The sequence below is a fragment of the Atheta coriaria genome, unplaced genomic scaffold, assembly GCF_025399875.1.
Source record: "Atheta coriaria isolate IRGN ID8LTWV9N9 unplaced genomic scaffold, Caltech_Dcor_3.1 hic_scaffold_4_pilon, whole genome shotgun sequence".
Taxonomy (NCBI): domain Eukaryota; kingdom Metazoa; phylum Arthropoda; class Insecta; order Coleoptera; family Staphylinidae; genus Dalotia; species Dalotia coriaria.
The window spans coordinates 4,186,789-4,205,853 of NW_027045446.1; the positions used below are offsets into that span (position 1 = coordinate 4,186,789).

At 37.2% G+C, this 19,065-nt stretch overlaps 3 protein-coding genes across 6 annotated transcripts; 1 reads left to right on the plus strand and 2 right to left on the minus strand.

Annotated features, from left to right (window-relative positions):
* The first annotated feature begins 561 nt into the window (after positions 1–561).
* lili (LMBR1-like protein) lies at positions 562–7,654 on the plus strand. Of its 4 annotated transcripts, none has more exons than XM_065300748.1 (9): positions 562–870; positions 929–1,449; positions 3,183–3,447; positions 3,583–3,813; positions 3,941–4,327; positions 4,391–4,545; positions 4,605–4,836; positions 4,900–5,056; positions 7,291–7,481. In XM_065300748.1, the coding sequence occupies exons 2-9, from the start codon at positions 1,378–1,380 to the stop codon at positions 7,466–7,468; spliced, it is 1,677 nt and encodes a 558-aa protein (XP_065156820.1). In that variant the 5' UTR covers positions 562–870; positions 929–1,377; the 3' UTR covers positions 7,469–7,481. The 4 variants fall into 4 exon arrangements, with proteins under 4 accessions (XP_065156820.1, XP_065156822.1, XP_065156823.1 ...); XM_065300750.1 differs by lacking the exon at positions 7,291–7,481 and adding an exon at positions 7,488–7,654 and having other exon boundaries at positions 564–870; XM_065300751.1 differs by lacking the exon at positions 7,291–7,481 and adding an exon at positions 5,324–5,564 and having other exon boundaries at positions 565–870.
* Positions 7,655–14,273: 6,619 nt separating this feature from the next.
* Positions 14,274–17,279, minus strand: Hsc70-3 (heat shock protein 70 cognate 3). The gene is made up of 3 exons (XM_065300659.1): positions 17,135–17,279; positions 16,633–16,765; positions 14,274–16,575 (listed from the first exon to the last, which is right to left on the minus strand). The coding sequence occupies exons 2-3, from the start codon at positions 16,755–16,757 to the stop codon at positions 14,727–14,729; spliced, it is 1,974 nt and encodes a 657-aa protein (XP_065156731.1). The 5' UTR covers positions 16,758–16,765; positions 17,135–17,279; the 3' UTR covers positions 14,274–14,726.
* Positions 17,280–17,707: 428 nt separating this feature from the next.
* Pbgs (Porphobilinogen synthase) lies at positions 17,708–19,035 on the minus strand. The gene is made up of 3 exons (XM_065300663.1): positions 18,797–19,035; positions 18,357–18,724; positions 17,708–18,270 (listed from the first exon to the last, which is right to left on the minus strand). Exons 1-3 carry the CDS (start codon positions 18,907–18,909, stop codon positions 17,765–17,767), a joined length of 987 nt encoding a protein of 328 aa, XP_065156735.1. The 5' UTR covers positions 18,910–19,035; the 3' UTR covers positions 17,708–17,764.
* Between the last annotated feature and the right edge of the window lie 30 nt (positions 19,036–19,065).

Consider the following 19,065-nt stretch of genomic DNA (forward strand, 5'->3'; position numbering starts at 1 on the left):
TGAAAATGATCGCCAGAGAAATCTTTAGTCAGATGGAAACGATGCGTTAGCTTTCACTTCTGTATATACCTTTTAGTATTGATATTGTAATTGTTTTACGGCGAGTTTTATCCAAAAGTGTCAAGAATTTTTTATTGTTTGTTTGAAAACTTTTACTTGTACACTATGTTTTATATTGCTATCACTTGCTATTACTTGTGACTTTGTTATGCTTTATTGTTAATGTTTATATTATTTATTTTTTTATTAAATACGAATAAAAACAATGAGACGAGTTTGAAATATTGTTAGTTCAGCATATTGCGCCAACTACCGGAATATAGTCGTACTAGAGTTTTAGAAAGTAGAAACTGGTTTACCAACAAGAAATAGAACGAAATATACATTTTTAAATAGTATTAGCATTGATTTATCTTAAATTAAATGTTTTTATTTATAAATATGAGTTTTATGCTGTTTTATGAAATAATTCAGATAAAATTTGATGTTTGAATTCGACAATGTCGGTAATACAGGAATTGTTTGGTAGTAAAAACGTCAGAAGTCAGCTGTATCAGCTGTGTTTGGTTCGTATTCTCCGTCCATTTGTTTTGCAGTGTGGTTTGGTGCGTCACGCTGATGCGTTGATTACGCCAGCAATAATTAAGCTCATCGATACGTTTGAACTTGTAACGTTTTTAAGTTGTGCACATTCGTAAGCGGCACGCCGCGAAACGTGCTACCGTGCGATTGGTATCACGCGGAGGCGGACGACGCGCTATTTCGCGACTCAACGAGATTTGGCACATCGCGTGCGTAATTCATCTCGAATTCATTGTAACACGATCCCGACAACTCCTACAACTCATCGCTTTGTTTGCATCAAAGAACGTAAGTTACAAACATTACTTGTGTTACAAACAAGCTAAATGTTCGACTTTTTCGCTAGAAAATCAATATCTTTAATTTGAGGCAAGTCTAACGGTAGTACGACCCAATAAACCGAAATGTTTCACGCTGGATTAAATAAATATTAAATAAATGTGTCTACGACGCGCATAAACGTACGGTAAATGTTTACACATCGTAAATTGTTGCTACTGCACGCGTTGTCAACAACGGCGCTTTCCACGTCAATTTTACAAACATATAAACACGAATGATGCAATTGGCAGCTGCAGTGGCGTCGCCCATTGTTATCTGAAGAATAGGCGTGCGGAGAAGCGGAGAGGAGGCTGTGCCCCAGAGGTAAATATGCGTTGGGTGCATTAATACACGGTGCGACGAGATGAAAGCCACACGACACCAAATTAGACGTGTCGAGCTAATGCAACGGAGCCGAAGAAAATATTCGGCTGGCGAACTGCGTTGGGCGCTGCAAGACTGAAGAAGTTGAGGATGGACGATGCCGAGGAGGAATTTGGCGATATTCGAGAGCAGATCTTTCATAACAACGTCCGGGAGCAAATTGTAAGTTGGTTTACTAAAGTAAAATTAAGGTTAAAACGAAAAAACTATCAAATTTGTGTTGATAACTTTAAAAATGCATGAATATGTATGCTGTTTTTAAGTTGCCAAGTTGCTAATGAGTTTTATAGCACATATAAATAAATTCATAAGGTAGCAACACATTTTATGCAATTTTAATGATAAAGTGTAATTTAGTTAACTCCAAACAAATAAATATGTGGGAGTATTTTGATTTTATGTTCACATCACGTTTTATTGCGAAAATTCATCAGTTTTTGATGAGAAAAACTATTTTTATTGATGTTACGCTTGTAAATTGTCATAAAACTGAAATTTTAATTAATATTTTTAATTTGCAATGGATGCAATTATATTTTATCGGGTTTCTTGACTGGTGTAACGACTGATAACGTTGAAACAGGTAATATTTGATTAGCTTTTTTCTGTCTCAGTTTACAGAGAAATGTCAGTTGAGTCATTTGTGTATACTTCTTAGGTTTCCACTTCTAAATGCATCAGATTGCAAAATACATTGGTTGGAATTTTAATATTAATTTGTTTTTAACTTTAAACATAAAGTTTTGTGTAGTATGAACTAAATTTATAATATTTTAGCTTTAAATCGCTGATTTTTTCTCTTAATTACATTTACATATTTATATTATGATGAAAATTATATTATTGCATGATTTGAACCAAAGCAAGCGATTAAAATACCATTTATTCATGTTTGCTGAGCCGTTGCGTGTTTTCTCTCCGTTGCATGGCATTGAGATTCAAAGCCACTGCTAAATTCAGACGTAAATCGCAGTAATCAGTTTTATATGTTACACACAAGCGTCGGATTACATCTGCAGCTCTGCCCAAACTACAAAACTATACAATTGCCAAAAAAGTTGTATGTTTTGACCATGAAAACACGTCCAACGCAGCGCGAATTGTTTTACCTGAATTAAAAATCAACTCTCATAATTCACATTCACATATTGTATTCGAAATTGATATGGGAAATAATTTTCTTTTAAAACATAATCAAACCCTAAAATAACATTTCCGAGTAAATTTTCATCTCACATGTGTAATAACATGTCTGTTACTCATGGGTTGTTGAACTCCCGCGTTGGTTGATGATGGCGGTGCGTGCGTGCATTCATGCTTTGGTATTTTACGCTGGGAACGTTTGCAACGCTCGTTTGCACTATTAAATAGGCTAATAATAATATAATCATACGACCCGCGCACAGTCGCACTGTGGATATTTATAGCTTCATGGTCAACTAACTTGAGGTGTACGCATTCGATGCAAGCGAATACAAAGAAAGAATCAAATGGATATATAGAGTAAACAAGTCAATCGGCTATAAATGGCGATCGGCGGCAAACAATGTGAAACAATGCGGAACATTGAATGAATAAATAACGGCGATTTACTTACCAGCCTCGTATTTAAATGTACTTGTTAATTGTTACAAGTCTTTCTTTTAACTTATTCTTGAAATTCTTATAATAATTGTTTAAATTTAACATTCAAGCATTTCCAGGTATACTCAACATTTTATAATCTAATCTTATCTATTATTACGTGTTTTGATGTAATCAGTTGTTAAACACGATAAAATTGAGTTGCATAAGTTTTGTTGCACATGATAATTACAATTATGCTATTTGCAAACGCTCAAAGTCTGTATTTTATCAATTTTATGACTAACACTTTAAAATTTCATTTATTGCAGATATTTCTCCTCCTATTTATAATCTTATACGTAGCGAGTTTCACGCTCCTGGAAAGATTTAAGCGTCGCGGTGTAGAGGACTATTACAGCACCGATAAAGATGAGATCACTGTGTATAGGATCAGCACGTGGTTATGCACGTTTGCTTTGTCGATTAGTATCGGCGCCGTGCTGCTTCTGCCCATATCCATCGTCTCCAACGAAGTGCTGTTGCTCTATCCTAATAGCTACTATGTCAAATGGTTGAATATTTCACTGATTCAAGGTAACAACAACCGTGAACAATTCTAATGTAGTGGAAAACTTTAAAGGTTTTCTTATCATAAAATATGCACACGTTGAAAATTTTATGCATATTTGTAGATTTGTCTTTATCTTGAATGTTTTTTTGTTGTTGCAGGTCTTTGGAATTACATATTTTTATTCTCGTTTATTAGTCTTATCATTTTTCTGCCCTTTGCGTACTTATTCACTGAGTCGGAGGGCTTCTTTGGACATCGGCGCGGTTTAATGGGCCGTATCTATGAAACCAGTGTCGTTCTAGGTCTCCTTGCACTGACAATGCTCGGAATTACCTTTGTGATGAACGCTATTATAAATCAACATAAATCCAGCTTTCAGATATTTCTCGGTAAGTCAATTTAGCGGCTTGACTGATAGCGGACATGATTATTTACATTGTTCGCTTGTTTCCGTATTCATTACTCAGAAATGATAAGATATGCAAACATCAGTATCAATATGTTTTGTTCTTGTAGATTTATGGAGTTATCATTTACCATTCCTGTACTCATGCATATCATTCGTCGGGGTGTTGATGTTGCTCGTCTGTACACCTCTCGGTTTTGCGCGGTTGTTTGATGTTGTGGGCAAGTTCCTTGTCAAGCCTCAATTCCTTCGTGATATCAACGAGGAGTACGAGTCTTGTGCGCTGGAGGAAGAAACGCTTCGGCGTCGCTTGAAACATGTGCAAGTGTCGGGCGATTGTTATATGTCACCCACGCCGATGTCCTTGGATGGACGTCCGCCGGTGCAGGACGACGAGTACGGATTTCCCGAGGGATTCCTTAGGCAACGCAACGGCGAACTGCGCAGTGGCCTGAGTCGTAAATTGACTGAAATTGAAGCAAAACGTAAAGTTCTAGGTGAGTTTTACGAAAGTTTTCCGGAACAAACGTTTAAATTGTGTTTTATTTTTGTGGTTTTAGATAAACAAAGGCAAACTTCATGGTTTCGCCGCAACGTGCTGAATCCAGTTGCAATGCTGTTGTTGTTTAGTCTGACTGTTTTAACGGTTTTAATAGTCATACAAAACACCATTCAACTACTGATAGGCATGAAAGCTTTGCCTTTAAGTTCTAGAGTAAGTTTTTTTACCGTTAAATATTTGTTCAGACATGTAACTAATGTTTTTTCTTGTAGCAATTTACTTTAGGTATAAGTTCCTTATCCCGTTTGGGATTATTTGGAGCAATAATAGAAATTGTACTGATATTGTACCTCATCGTCACGTCTTCGGTGGGTTTGTACTCTTCACCGCTGATGAAGAACATCAGACCTCGAAGGCAACGCACACCATTCAATCTTATCATAGCCAACTGCGCTTTGGTGCTGATTTTGAGTTCGGCTTTACCTTTATTGGCCAAAATTTTAGGTAAGACATCATTATTAAATTTTCGTGTGAGTTTTCATCATAAAATGCATTATTTCTGTTTAGGCATAACAAATTTTGATCTGCTGGGTGATTATGGAAGCATCGAGTGGCTGGGCAACTTCAAAATCGTCCTCTTGTATAATTTAGGATTTGCGGGCGCCGCCACACTGTGTTTATTCAACAAGTTCACGGCTAAGGTGCGCCGCGAGCTGTACGCACGGTTAGTCGAAAACTATGTGTTTCTCATCAGCTGCGTATCATTTCTAAACTAAAAAACGCTGCGAAACATTAGAATACTACTCTAACATGATAGCAATAACGCCATAACTTAAACTTCGCCTACATTTATAGCGGTTAGGTAACATACATCGCAACATTATTAACTGAGGCTTAAAACGCAAGACTGATATATTGGTACATTAGCATTTAACTAATCAATCAATACAAACCCTCTGGGTGTGAAGCAGCAATTGGTTTTTTCTTCTAGTTTTACCAATGTGTTGGAGCGAAAGAACTCGACTGATTGTCAACTTACTTTTGTGCATCCGGAATAAATTTAATTCTCACCCGCGTCACAGCGAATCTTTGTTGTAAAGTTGAGTGTTTGTAAATATATTTATTATTACTCGCGATGAGATTATGTGTTAAGTTATACTAGTCGCATATTGTTAAATTTTAGAAGACACTTTAGCTTTTACTACGAAATACAAGGATATGTATTCCATAAATATTGCGACAAATTTATTTTTATTTCTTTCGATTCAACTGTTCATAGACTGCACTTTTCATCCTCTCGGTTTTTATGGTTTCTTCCACTGTTTTATTCACTGCACAATTACGCATAGTGAATTTTTGTACGGCAACTAGGAAGATGTATCGGTGTACCTGGTTAAGACATGCGTGACGCGTGCATGTGTACTTGCGGGTTGATTTTCTCTCTCGAATATCGCGCTGTGAGAAATAAAACGGTCGAAAGTGCTTCAAATCCGGATTGTACGGTAACCAATCAGGAAGCGGCTGAATCGCAAGTGCTGTGCGCTATAACGTATGAAATTACTCAGTTATCTTATGATTACTATTAAAATTTAAATAAAACACCTTTATACGCATAAAATGGATAACATGACGAATTAGCATAGTAATAGCAAGGATCGATACGATGCAGATCACTGTCAACGATTCAGCATTTGAGAATTGATCAATTATTCCTTCAGTTGCCAGCACAAAGCCAATTAGTAACTAAAAAACAAATTTATATTTAACATTGTGCATGAAAAGATAAAATTCCTTACCAGACTAAAGAACACAGCCGAGTTTAACCAAATTATCCAAATTTGCGCTGGATATCTCGAATAAATAAACATGTGATCGTCCCTAAAACGCATCCATGTGTACAGAAACCTCAAAGCGAGCACAAAGAGTGCAAACATTAAGAGTACGCAGGAGTCCAACGCGTAACCAAAGCTTTCATCGATAAACTCCGAAGTTGCTTTGTAATAGTGTAAGCGCACCATTGTAAGACAACAAGCACATAGGGCAGCATTGACGAAAAACGGATACCGTCGAAATGCAGGCACTACTTGACAGATTGTTTGAATAGCTACTTGGAGGACATAGGTTGCACGCACGAAAACATTTATGTTTATTAAAAATAACCAAATGGTGACAAACAGAGGCCCGAATGATGATTCCGAAAAGAAATCTGGTATAAGAGCGTATACGAATGACATACCTGAAAAATAAGTATTTAATCTTCTTGTTTTCACAATTGAGTTGAGTACCTTCAATCGCAAAACACTCAGAATTCAATTTGTACTTTCTGATCACATTGAAAACACAAACCTGTCCGGTGAAATAAATTAACATATACCAGATGATTTTCAGAAGCAGGATTGCAAGCGTGGTTATTTCCGGGTCAGCGTTTTCCGGTTTCATACTTGCCACCCATATTAAGAAAGGTAGTCGTAGAAATGGCATGCAACGACTCAATAAATGTCGTAAAACCTTAAACCAAACAAAAAAATTTGTTATATTATTACTTTGTTTAGTTATCTCATTTAATGAAGCACGTACTTTTATGTCAAGAAATTTTTCGAAGGCATAATAGTGCTGAGATTCGTTATGGAATTGCAACCGAAACAGTATCACAATAAGACAGGCTATAACAATCAAAAGTGATTGACATACATGCACAACACATAAAAGTCTCTTGGTGCGAACAAAACCACTCCATGCTAAACCAAAGATGACAATCCACGCGAACACTGTGCATGTATACAACAAATGTGTCTCAATAGCATACTTCGCCTTGTCAACATAGAGCGCAGTCATCATAAACCTCATAAAGTCTTGACTTGCAAAATTCTCAGTACCCTCCCATCTTAAATGAGGCGAGGGACAATACATGTTATGATTAGTGTAGGTAGGATATGGAATGCACTTTTCCTTCCACAGGTTTGTATCAGCTGTGGTGCAATCCAGCCAGGTATCACGCGCCTCAATTAATCGAATGAGGCAACGCGTGCCCAAGTCTAAACTTGAACAAGCCCTTCCTTCATTGACTAAGAAGACTCCAAACATGCCTAGACCAACACCTTTCATCAACGGCATGGCGTTGAAAAACTTCAAATAAGTGAATCTTGTTATTCCAGCCATCGTCAGGACAAACATCATTATCGGTGCATCAATGAAGATAATTGTAAAGAGTTTAAGCAAAACTCCGATTAAAGGACCCAGTTCTTCCACCAAAGTAAAGTCTTGCAGGAGTTGTTCCAGGTATATGTCGTTAAACAGCAACAGAGCATAAAATTCGTAATAATTTAATATGATTGCTTCACTTTTAACTCCATACTAAAATATATTTTGGCAAAATATAAAATAAACAAGTGTTTTTGACGATTTACCTTAAAAATATTCTGCACCCTTTTTCCGAATCTTTTATACCATTTTATATGCGCATTTTCCTCTTCGTAGATACATTCCAGGACGGAATGGTCCATCCGATCCTGATACATTTTGATCATATCCCCGCGACGCATATCCCGATACTGTGCCTCTACCATATACATGTTTACAGGTAAACTGTACGCAATTCGCCGGCAGCATTTACGAGCGATTTTATCAACGCGGATTTCAGGAGTGATTGATGCATGTGAAGCAGTCATACCGAAAGCATCCGGCGTGGATACATCAGAAGCGATTGATATGTCTGAACCGTAGTCTTCGAGAAGTTTAATCATGGCGGACTCTCCCGTGGATGAGGACTGATCGGAAATACCTCCATCACTTGCGGTATCATAAGCCTCACTCTTTGCTAGATTTACATTTAATGCTGAATCTTCAATGGATGTTACTGAACTTGCGTTAGATGCCTTTTGATTATGAAATTCAGCGGACGATTTCATGAGTCTTGAACGCTTCTCGGCTCTCTTTTGTTCCATTTTTAGTTTAAGGACTAGCTCAGCTTCTTTTTGAGCTGTATCAGATAAAGTGGGCTTTTTGTCTCTAAATTTGTACATTTTTGGTTTGTCTAGTTTTAGTTTTTCAATCTTTGATTTGCGTTTTTTTTCTTTGGAAGAAAGCGTGTCCACATCAGTGGTTGAAGGTGAGGAAATATCAAAACCGGACTGTTTCTTCTTTTTCTTCTTGGACTTTGTTATGTCTCCATCGGACATTGTAATTGTTGGGATTTTAAAACTAGAACTTCTCTCAAGTATTGAGCGTTTTGTTAATGTATCATCAATTTCTTCACTTACGCTTTCACGTATAAATGCCTTTTCTTCGAATTTGATAATGCTCTTGAAACCTATTCTTGATTCACCAGAAGATGTAGATGTTTGTTTTTTTGTCATATCTGCATTAATGTTAAATGAAGATGTAACTTTTTTAATATTGCTGGTAGATGCTGAACTAATCGAGTCAAAATGTACACTAGAACGCCTTTTTTTCTTATCCTCAGTAAGAATTGTTATTCTTTTAGATTGACTATCCTTGGCCTTGCGTGATATTATTTCTTCGTCTTCTTTTTCTTCCGACCTAACTTCCTGTATACCTTCAAAACGAGTCTTAATAATACTCTTTACTGGTTGACGTTGTGGATGGAACACATTTTTCGTAGAATCAAGATCGTCTATCAATGTTATATCTGGAAAACTAGAGTTTTGTCTTATCGGATATACCGAGGCAGTTTGGTTTTGGCTAATAGTGTCCGAAAGTGTGTCTGGAGACAGTTCTTCACTAGAATAATTTAAGATGCTCGTTGTCGAATAAGATTTTGAGGAAGTTTTACGAGTATACGAAGAATCGTATGTTGAAGAATCCTTTGTTTTTGCGTCTGAGTTGGAGGTTTCATTAGAATAAGATGAATAGCACATTGTATTTGAACTGAAATTATCCGTTTCTTCTTCCAGCTCTTCAAAAAGAGTTTCTGATATTGTGGTTGATAACATTTCAATGTTTTCTTCAGTGTTGTAATCATCATAAGTAGTTTCATTTTCGGGTAAGTTATCTTCGGATTTTCGTCTTGTACGATTTTTTCTTCCTAAAATATTTGACAACTTTTTGATAAAATTCATTTTGATTATGTCATAGAAATATTTACGTTATACTTTGGAAATGCGTCAGACAATTTGAAAAATTTAAAATTTATTGATCAAAAAAAGGCAATCATAATGTTAGTTACTTAAAAAAATTATATTGATGAGTTCTACATTATCATTTATTGCATTTGTTCTTATATTGGTTGATATTACCTTAAATTAAAGCATTACTCTATCAGTGACAGTTGTAGTGAACGTTTCATTACAAAATGAAATCCTTTGTAAGAATATTAAGCATTTATTCTTTTCTAAGTGCATTTCCGATTGAAATTAAAGTAAAAAACACATTTTCAAGCCTTTATTCGCCAATAAAATTGTACAATATAAAAAATATTGTAATATCAACAATAATATTCCTAGCATTTTGCTGGTGCATCTTCAAAAAGTTATCACATGAACCAGTCAGCATTCAACAGCTAGCTGTAGCTGTGGCAAAAATTTTGGTCACAATTACCTTAATGTCCGTAATATTTGTAAAACGAGGAAAAGTCGCACAATTCTTAAATGGACTCCAACGCATTGAAGACGAATTTATAGCTTTGAACGTCTTACTATCACATCGGTACTTAAATATATATATATATAATTAATATTAATTATCTAAAATTTAATATTTTTAGTTTGGTAAAATTCTACGCCATCTTTAATATTATTTCAATGATAATATTTTCAATAGTAGCTGCAACAGTAACTTATCTCGACAGTATTTCATTAAGTATTGACGAATGGTTTACAACTTTGGTTTCCCTAAATTTCAGCTATGTCCTTATCACAGTTATGATGTTGCAAATGACGGTTTTTACTTATTGGATTTATCAACGAGTAAAGGTAATCAACGCAACTCTAACACGCATGAGTGTTTCACGAGACATTCAAATAAATCATCCATATCTACAATTTCCTTCATTAAAATGGAATGCGAATGGAATCATAACAAAAGATTGTGTTGATATTCTTTTATCTTTATCGGACACTCATTACGAATTGATTGCATTAACAAATCTGTTGGATGATATTTACGGTGATGGCATATTTGTGTTGCTCATACTGTTAATTATTGATTCTTTGCTTGTCAGCCACAAGATATTTGCAGATTATCAAAATAATGTGGATGTATTAGATGGTATTTTGGAAAGTTGGTTTGAATTGAGTCGAGTTATTTCACTTTTGGGTGAAATTACAGCTGTTGTTATACCATGTTCTAGTATTAAACGTGTTGTGAGTTGATTTAATTAAGTTGGTGTAAATGAAGTATTATCTAGCAATGATTTTAGGTAAAACGTACTTCGGAAATATTGAATATAATGCCCAAAACCAATTTGAAAAATGATGATGATGAGTTTAATGCAGAAAAGCAGTTTACATTTGAAAAGGAAATGTTTTTACTACAAAACTATCATCACAAAGTATCGTTTACGGTAAAAGGATTTTTCCTGCTAGATGAGACTATTTATTTAACAATCTTAGCTAGTGTTACTAGTTATTTTATTATCGTAATTCAATTTGAAGAAACTTATAATCAATAATTCCTTATTTGATTCTGGTTGTATCAAGTTTAAAAACGTATTGTAAGAAATTCAATGCCGAACTTTTTTGTTAAAATAATTTTAGTCGAAAGACAGGGTTGAATTTATTTATAAATTAATGGCTGATAAAATAGATAAAGTGTTGAAAATCTCGTTTTCTTGCGGCTTCTGTAATAAGCTGCGTAAATTTGAATTGTATATTCTTAGCATTATAAATATCAAATATCTAACAAAAAAGTGTGATTACTACCCAAACAAAGAGTCTGATAACAAAATATTATTAAAATAAAGTATTTAAAATCACGTTAACTTGAAGAAATTACAATAAAAAGTTTCAAGTTTTAATAATTTTTTTCTTCTTAAAAAATGAAGAGAAAATCAGAAATGCAGTTTTTCTCAATTTTCTCGCTGTATAAAATGAATTTAGAAAGTTGCTATGAATTTAATTTACAGTGCAAGTATGTCGTTATCAAAAAATGTAATGGAGAGATTGCGGTATCTGTGTTATCTGGTCCCGGTGTATATGTACATGAGGCTGCTGAGGTGAATGCGTTGGCGGGTCTCGTCTCCTTCGTATAAATGGCCTCTCGTCTGCTCGTTCAAAATATATGTACCTTGGGAGCGAAATAAACAATGTTGATTACTGGTTGTATGCTTTGTATATGGAATAGTGGCGGTATCTGCTAATTATTCCATTGATCACAAGTAGTTGGTTTAGCACCAGGTGCGGTTCAGCACGATGGGCTGAACGTACCAAGAATATTATCGGCTTAACCCGGGGGCGGTTTAGAACGAGGGTGTGAACGAAAACCTTACCGGACAGTTAAGCCGAAAGAGGTAAAGGAGACCACGGGCAGTTCAGCACTAGGGGCTGAACGTACCAAGAATGTTATTGGCTCAACCCGGGGGCGGTTCAGTACGAGCGTCCGAACGAAAACCTTACCGGACAGTTAAGCCGAAAGAGATAAAGGAGATCAGGGGCAGTTCAGCACTAGGGCCTGAACGTACCAAGAATGTTATCGGCTCAACCCGGGGGCGGTTCAGTACGAGCGTCCGAACGAAAACCTTAACGGACAGTTAAGCCGAAGAACCAAAATAACACTGTGTACCCAGTACGGAGTTTTTGAACCCCAGGGGGCAGCTCAGCACGTGGGACTGAACTACCCGAACAGTGGAGGCCTAACCCCGGGGGCGGTTCAGAACGAGGGTCTGAACAAAAACCTGACCGGACGGTTAAGCACTCGCGAAAAGAAAGAGAAATGTACACAGCGTTAATGAGCGTAGCCTTGGTCGATTGAGGTTAGGTATGAGTCGCATGATGGCTGTTAGTATCAAGTGGAGTTCGTAATGTAATGTGTTTACTCATACCTTGTAGCAGTAGTTTTGGGTAAAATGGAATACTGTACCGATGTAGTGTTCGTGTGATGCTGGCACAAAACGGAATGAGATGAGTTCGTGAAAAATGTTAATTGGTACCCCAATCATTCATCCTTGCGAGGGGAGTCCGTAGTGTTGGCTGGTACCCCAGTAGTTCGTCCTGGCGAGGGGAGTCCGTGGCTCCACCCCTAACGGTGACTTTGTGAGTCATTTAGTGGTCTGATCGCGTCAAAAATTGGCGGAGGGTGATTCTTCTAGGATTTCATGCTTATGGTATTTGTTTGCTAAAAGGCTTATATGTATTCAAGAGAGAAATGATAATTTTTTAATGTTAAAGTTTTAACACTCGCAAACTATTAGAGATAATAAAAAATGGTTTTTGGATTCGAATTTAGGGCAATACTTTACATTAAATAGTACACAAAAAACCTAAATTTTCAATACTTATGTAATAAGTGAAAATGGTCATTATCTTGGAAACTATTTAAGATACCGCAACCAAACCTGGATTTATGAATTCCTGGTATCATTCTACATCTGATTACTAAATTTCAGGGAGGGGGAGGTTTTATTTGGTCAGCTTTGAATTAACCACACATTTTCCGAAATATTGATGTTATCGGAAAATTGACTTTATATCTTTCATCCCCTTGGAAAACTCAATCAATTCGCGTTTTCAATTTTCCTCTAGCGTAAAAAAATATTTTTGCGCCCAAAAGAGTCAAGTGTAACCTCTTGATCTTTTTCGAGTGGTCTTTGGTCAACTGTGGAAAATGGAAAAAATAAATCTGCCATTTTGTACAGCCCTATCACGGCATGAACAAAATGAAGAAAATTGTTTTCTAACTCTATTACTTTTCAAGAAAATCGTGTCGGAAAATTTTTTAGCCATATGTTGTAATTGAATTTTTTTTAGTTATTTATCTAGGAATTAATAGTGAGCATCATAGTTCTTTCGGTTTTTATTTATTTCTATTAGTTGCCGAGATAATAATTTATCATTAAGTCTTGTTGCGAGTACACATTTTACTTAAAGCCATCTACAGGGAAAACTCTTAGTGTTGTTAAATAAAAAGTTGCATTAATTAGGTAATTATGAGTTGCTTGGCACACTGGCGTTATTAGTTTTTAATAAATATTAAAATAACTAATTATAATACCAGGCTCCTCCGCCAAAATTTGTACTAATTAATAATTTAACTTAATAAATTAATAAATCCAATATTCGATTACTTATTATTAAAGAGGACCGTTTTATTGGAAGATTATTCTAGTAAATAATTATAATTTGACGGTCAATTTAAAAGAATCAAGACAAAAACAGTTAAAAGTAATTTGATCTAAATGTAATCTTTACAACCCAATAGGGCTTAAACAAAGCATGATAGGAGAAACTATTACTAAGATTAATTTCTTAAATTTAATTGTTTGTTTAGAATCCGTAATCAGAAATTTAAAATTCCAACTTTTAATTTTAAATAAAAAAAGTGAAGAGATTTCTTTTTTTATTTTGAGTATAACAAAATCTTTTCTTTAATTCTTTTTCTGCAAATTTGGTTGTTTTACAAAAAATATGCCCTCATATAAAGAATTCCTTAAGGAACAAGAATATGAAGTCCTTTTAAGCCTAGCCCTTTTAGTTTTTGATATAATCGCAATTTGATCTGTTAAACTTTTTGTTGGCGGAAGCGCACTTCAACGGACTTCGAGGGTTTCAACAGGAAAAAATTTGAACAAATTCTACTCTACCTGTTATTTTGCCTAAAATAATTTTTAAGAGACAAAGTTTGTTGGTAGAGCGTGTAGGGTTACAACATGACGCAGAGAATTGATCAAGTACTTAGAGTTACTCGAGAATCTCTAGTTGCACGCTTCTAATTACGCACTATAGGCAACCAAATGTACACAAGGAAATAACAAGTACAAAACAAGAGCATTTTCTTTTATAAAAATTTAATTTATTAAATCGCCTACTTAAAGATAACAATCTCAACAGAACACATGTAAGAGAAAGGAAAACATACGTAGCAATCAGTGTATAACAATCATTTTTGTCGCACATTACACATCATACACAAGACTTTTTTTTACAAATGAATGGATGGTGATTCTTTGATGAATGATTAAATGCGTCGCATTGAATTTGAACAACAAACAATCGCCCAATTGAAAAAAAAACCACTCCTCCGACTGTTTGACAGCCGCATTTCGCTAGCACTTAATTAAGTCAGTCTGGTGGCGCTCACGTTAATAAATTAAGAGATATATCACCGACAGGGAGTTAATTGCTCACAAAACATATCTTTGTGCCTTGGTTGTTGTTGCCATTATTTGGGGAAAAGTTATTAAATAAATTTGTTTCAGTCTTTGTGGGCGCGGCGCGGCTGGCTTACAGTTCATCCTTGATGTCATCATCGCCATCAGCATCGGGCGTCGGCGGTGCACCACCCTGTCCTTGATACAACTTAGCAATGATAGGCTGGACGACATCTTCAAGCTCCTTCTTGTGCTTCTTGTATTCCTCGGAGTCGGTATCTTGGTTATCCTCCAGCCATTTGATCTGTTCATCAATGGCTTCTTCCATTTTGGTCTTTTCTTCATCAGACAGTTTAGAACCAAGTTTTTCCTTGTCTTGGAGTTGATTCTTCAGGGAATACGCGTACGATTCCAGCTCGTTGCGAGCCTCGACACGTTCTTTGAGCTTTTTGTCTTCATCAGCGAACTTCTCAGCGTCCTTAATCATTCTCTCAATGTCCTCTGGTGTGAGTCGGTTCTGGTCATTCGTGATGACAATCTTTTCTCGGTTACCGGTGCCCTTATCCTCGGCGGATACTTGCAGAATACCATTGGCGTCAATTTCAAAGGTGACCTCAATTTGAGGAACGCCTCTGGGCGCTGGGGGGATACCAGTAAGGTCGAATTTACCCAGCAAGTGATTGTCCTTTGTCATTGGACGTTCACCTTCATACACTTGGATGGTAACAGTGTGCTGGTTGTCGGAAGCGGTAGAGAAGATCTGCGATTTCTTGGTTGGGATGACAGTGTTTCTCGGGATCAACTTAGTCATGACACCGCCAACGGTCTCAATACCCATGGTCAAAGGATTTACATCCAACAAAACGATGGCGTCAGTATCTTGTTCGCCAGAGAGGACACCAGCTTGTACAGCGGCACCATAAGCAACAGCTTCGTCGGGGTTGATGCCTCGAGATGGTTCCTTACCATTGAAGAAGTCCTTGACCAATTGCTGAACCTTGGGAATACGCGTTGATCCACCAACGAGGACAATCTCATCAACATCCTTCTTGTTCATATCAGCATCCTCCAATACTTTCTGTACTGGTTTCAATGTGGAACGGAAGAGATCCATGTTCAATTCTTCAAACTTGGCGCGAGTCAGAGTTTCGGAGAAGTCGTCACCCTCGAAGAAGGATTCAATTTCAATCCTCACTTGATGCGATGCAGACAAAGCTCTCTTCGCCTTTTCGACTTCACGACGCAGTTTCTGCACAGCGCGATTGTCTTTGCGGATATCTTTACCCTTCTTCTTCTTGTACAACTTGATGAAGTGGTCCATCACACGCTGATCGAAATCTTCACCGCCCAAATGAGTATCACCATTAGTGGCAACAACTTCAAAGACTCCGTTGTCAATGGTCAACAAAGACACATCAAAAGTACCACCGCCCAAATCAAAGACCAACACATTTTTCTCGCCGTCTTTCTTATCGAGACCATAGGCGATAGCGGCAGCAGTTGGTTCGTTGATGATTCTCATCACGTTCAAACCAGCAATAACACCGGCGTCCTTGGTGGCTTGACGTTGAGCATCGTTGAAGTAAGCGGGCACGGTGACGACGGCATGCGTTACCTTTTTACCAAGATACGCTTCAGCGGTTTCCTTCATCTTGGTGAGCACCATGGCGGAGATTTCTTCGGGGGCAAAGACCTTATCGCCCTGACTGGTGGCAACGGAAATATGAGGCTTGGAGTTCTTCTCCATCACCTTGAAGGGGAAGAACTTCAGATCGTGCTGGACATTGGTATCGGACCATTCGCGACCAATCAGACGCTTGGCGTCGAACACGGTGTTCTCCGGATTGGTGGTGAGCTGATTCTTCGCGGCGTCGCCAATAAGACGCTCATTTTCGGCAGTGAAGGCCACGTACGAGGGAGTGATGCGGTTACCTTGGTCATTAGCGATGATTTCCACGCGTCCATTTTTATATACACCAACGCTAAAGAAATAAATGATTATGATTGACTGTGAAATCATATTTTTAAATATGACTTACCATGAATAAGTTGTACCCAAATCGATACCGATTACGGTGCCGACATCGTCTTTATCTTTTTTCTCGTCCTTGGCGATGACGCCGACGATGAGGCAAAGTGCCCCCAGGAATAACGTCAATTTCATCGTTTACCCTGCAAAGACAAAAACAAATCGCATGTCAGCTTAAGTTGAATTCAACCTTCATTGAAGACACGTCGGTGTTTTCGGCACAATCCCGTTAAGTCCTCGATAACGGTACCGCAGCAACCGGTCTGAGTACGTGTACAATATGTCAGAGAAAAACGCGAATCGTGCGGCGATTTGGAACAGTCAACCGATAATAATCCTCTGAATATTTCACTTATTGCAGTTTGCGGTCTACCTAACCATTAACATTGACTTGCAAATGAGTGTGCTGACGTTTACAAAGCACGCACCTCGCAAATGGAAACACACTCGCGTTTATTACTTGAAATTAAATAACTTTGTTTGAATAATACTGTAATTCTGTATGTACTTACCGTTTTATTGTATTTCACTAAGCGTTACGTTCAGTATGGGACTCTTTTCACTCCGAAATGAGAGAATCTCCGTATTCTACACTTCGCAACTGACTCGCTGTGACTGATTGTCGGTGTGTCTCCGGCGGCCGGAATATATGTAGAGAATTCGTCGTGTTGGTCTCTGATTGGTCGGAATTCAAACGGTACGCGGTGCCATTGGCACGTACCGGCATAGCTGGCCGGCGCTGATTGGTCCACGTCAAAAACGTCCAGAAATTACGGTTTGATATAGGCAACTCCTTATACACGGACATAGATTTGTGCAGCGTGGCCGTTGTAGAATCGTTGGAATTGTAAGTTGGATAAAGTGGAACGAGTGGGAAGAAGAAACGTGGATATTTTACGCGATGTACACGTATACATGAACTTGAAAACTCATTCAACGCGGCCAAGCGGATAACGGTAGTATGCATTTTTTTTATTTTATTTTTTATTGCGTCAGCCGACGCTTTTATTCAAAACCAACCCATTGCGTTCACTTTGTTCTCAATAAACCATTTTTGCAACCCTAAGCAAAATAAAAATTGCACATTGTCATTGCACAATTTATTATTTGACTATTGCAAGTAACGTTTGATTGGCTTGCATTTATTCAATCCAATCAAGCACTTGCGGAGTATAATACGAAATAATTACGTCTGCGCCAGCACGCCTGCAGGAATGCAGGACTTCCATAACGGCGACTTGCAAGTCAAAAGCGCCAGCTTTCGCGCCATGATACAACATGGCGTATTCGCCGGAGACTTGATAAACAAACATGGGATGATGCGGGAAGGCGTCCTTCACTTGACGTAGTAAATCCAGATAAGCCAAAACTGGCTTAACCATGAGCATATCAGCACCTTCATGGACATCCCTTTCAGCGGCGCGCATGGCTAAGCCTGTGCTGTTTGGCGGCAATTGGTAACATTTTCTATCGCCAAACGAAGGTTTCGAACACGCTGCATCCCTAAAAGGTCCATAAAATGACGATGCGAATTTTACTGCGTAGGATAAGACAGCAACCTTGTTGCCTAGATTGTTGGCAATCAAAGCATTCTTAATTGCGCCAATTCGACCGTCCATCATGTCTGATGGGGCTACTACATGAGCACCTGAGGAAAATTAGTTTATATTCAATATTATCTTATTGAATACCATTTAAGTTTTGTTTTACTCAAGTACATAAACATTTTATTACCTGCTTTAGCATAATTCAAAGCAATTTCAGCAATTCTCTTGATAGAAGGACCATTATTAATGGTTCCATCTTCATGCAGAAGCCCACAATGTCCATGATCACTGTATGGACACAGACAAACATCACAAGCAATAGTTAAAGTAGGAAACCATTCCTTGAGTTTTGGCAGTGCTAAAATCACAGGATTCTTCTGACTGTCTGCATTTGTTCCATTGGCATCTTTGGGTAATTTATCAATAACTCCAAACAAAAGAATTGAAGACAATCCTTTTACTATCAATGGTTCCAAGTGTGTCTTTAGTTTATTTACTCCAAACCTTGAAACTCCTGGCATACTTGCAATTGGTTGTATTACATCATCTTCTTCTCTGCAAGAAGGTTTATCAATGAAACATGTCATGATTTTGTATAAGTATACAAAGTTTTACTTAAATACTTACATAAGAAAGACTGGATACATTAAATTGTGAGGATTTAATGTACAATTGGAACTATTCCATCTTCGAAGAGTGTCATTGAACATTCCACTGTGTAAGATATGTTTCTTCTCCATCTTTAAGACTTTCTAAGCAATTGAGTTTAAAAATTGTAAAAATCGCTGGTCACTTCATCGAACTTATGCAATATATGTAAAGTAAAACTTTTGTAACATAACCTTGAAATAGCCGATAATCTCAAGGATGTTTAACTATCAATCATAAAAATATTC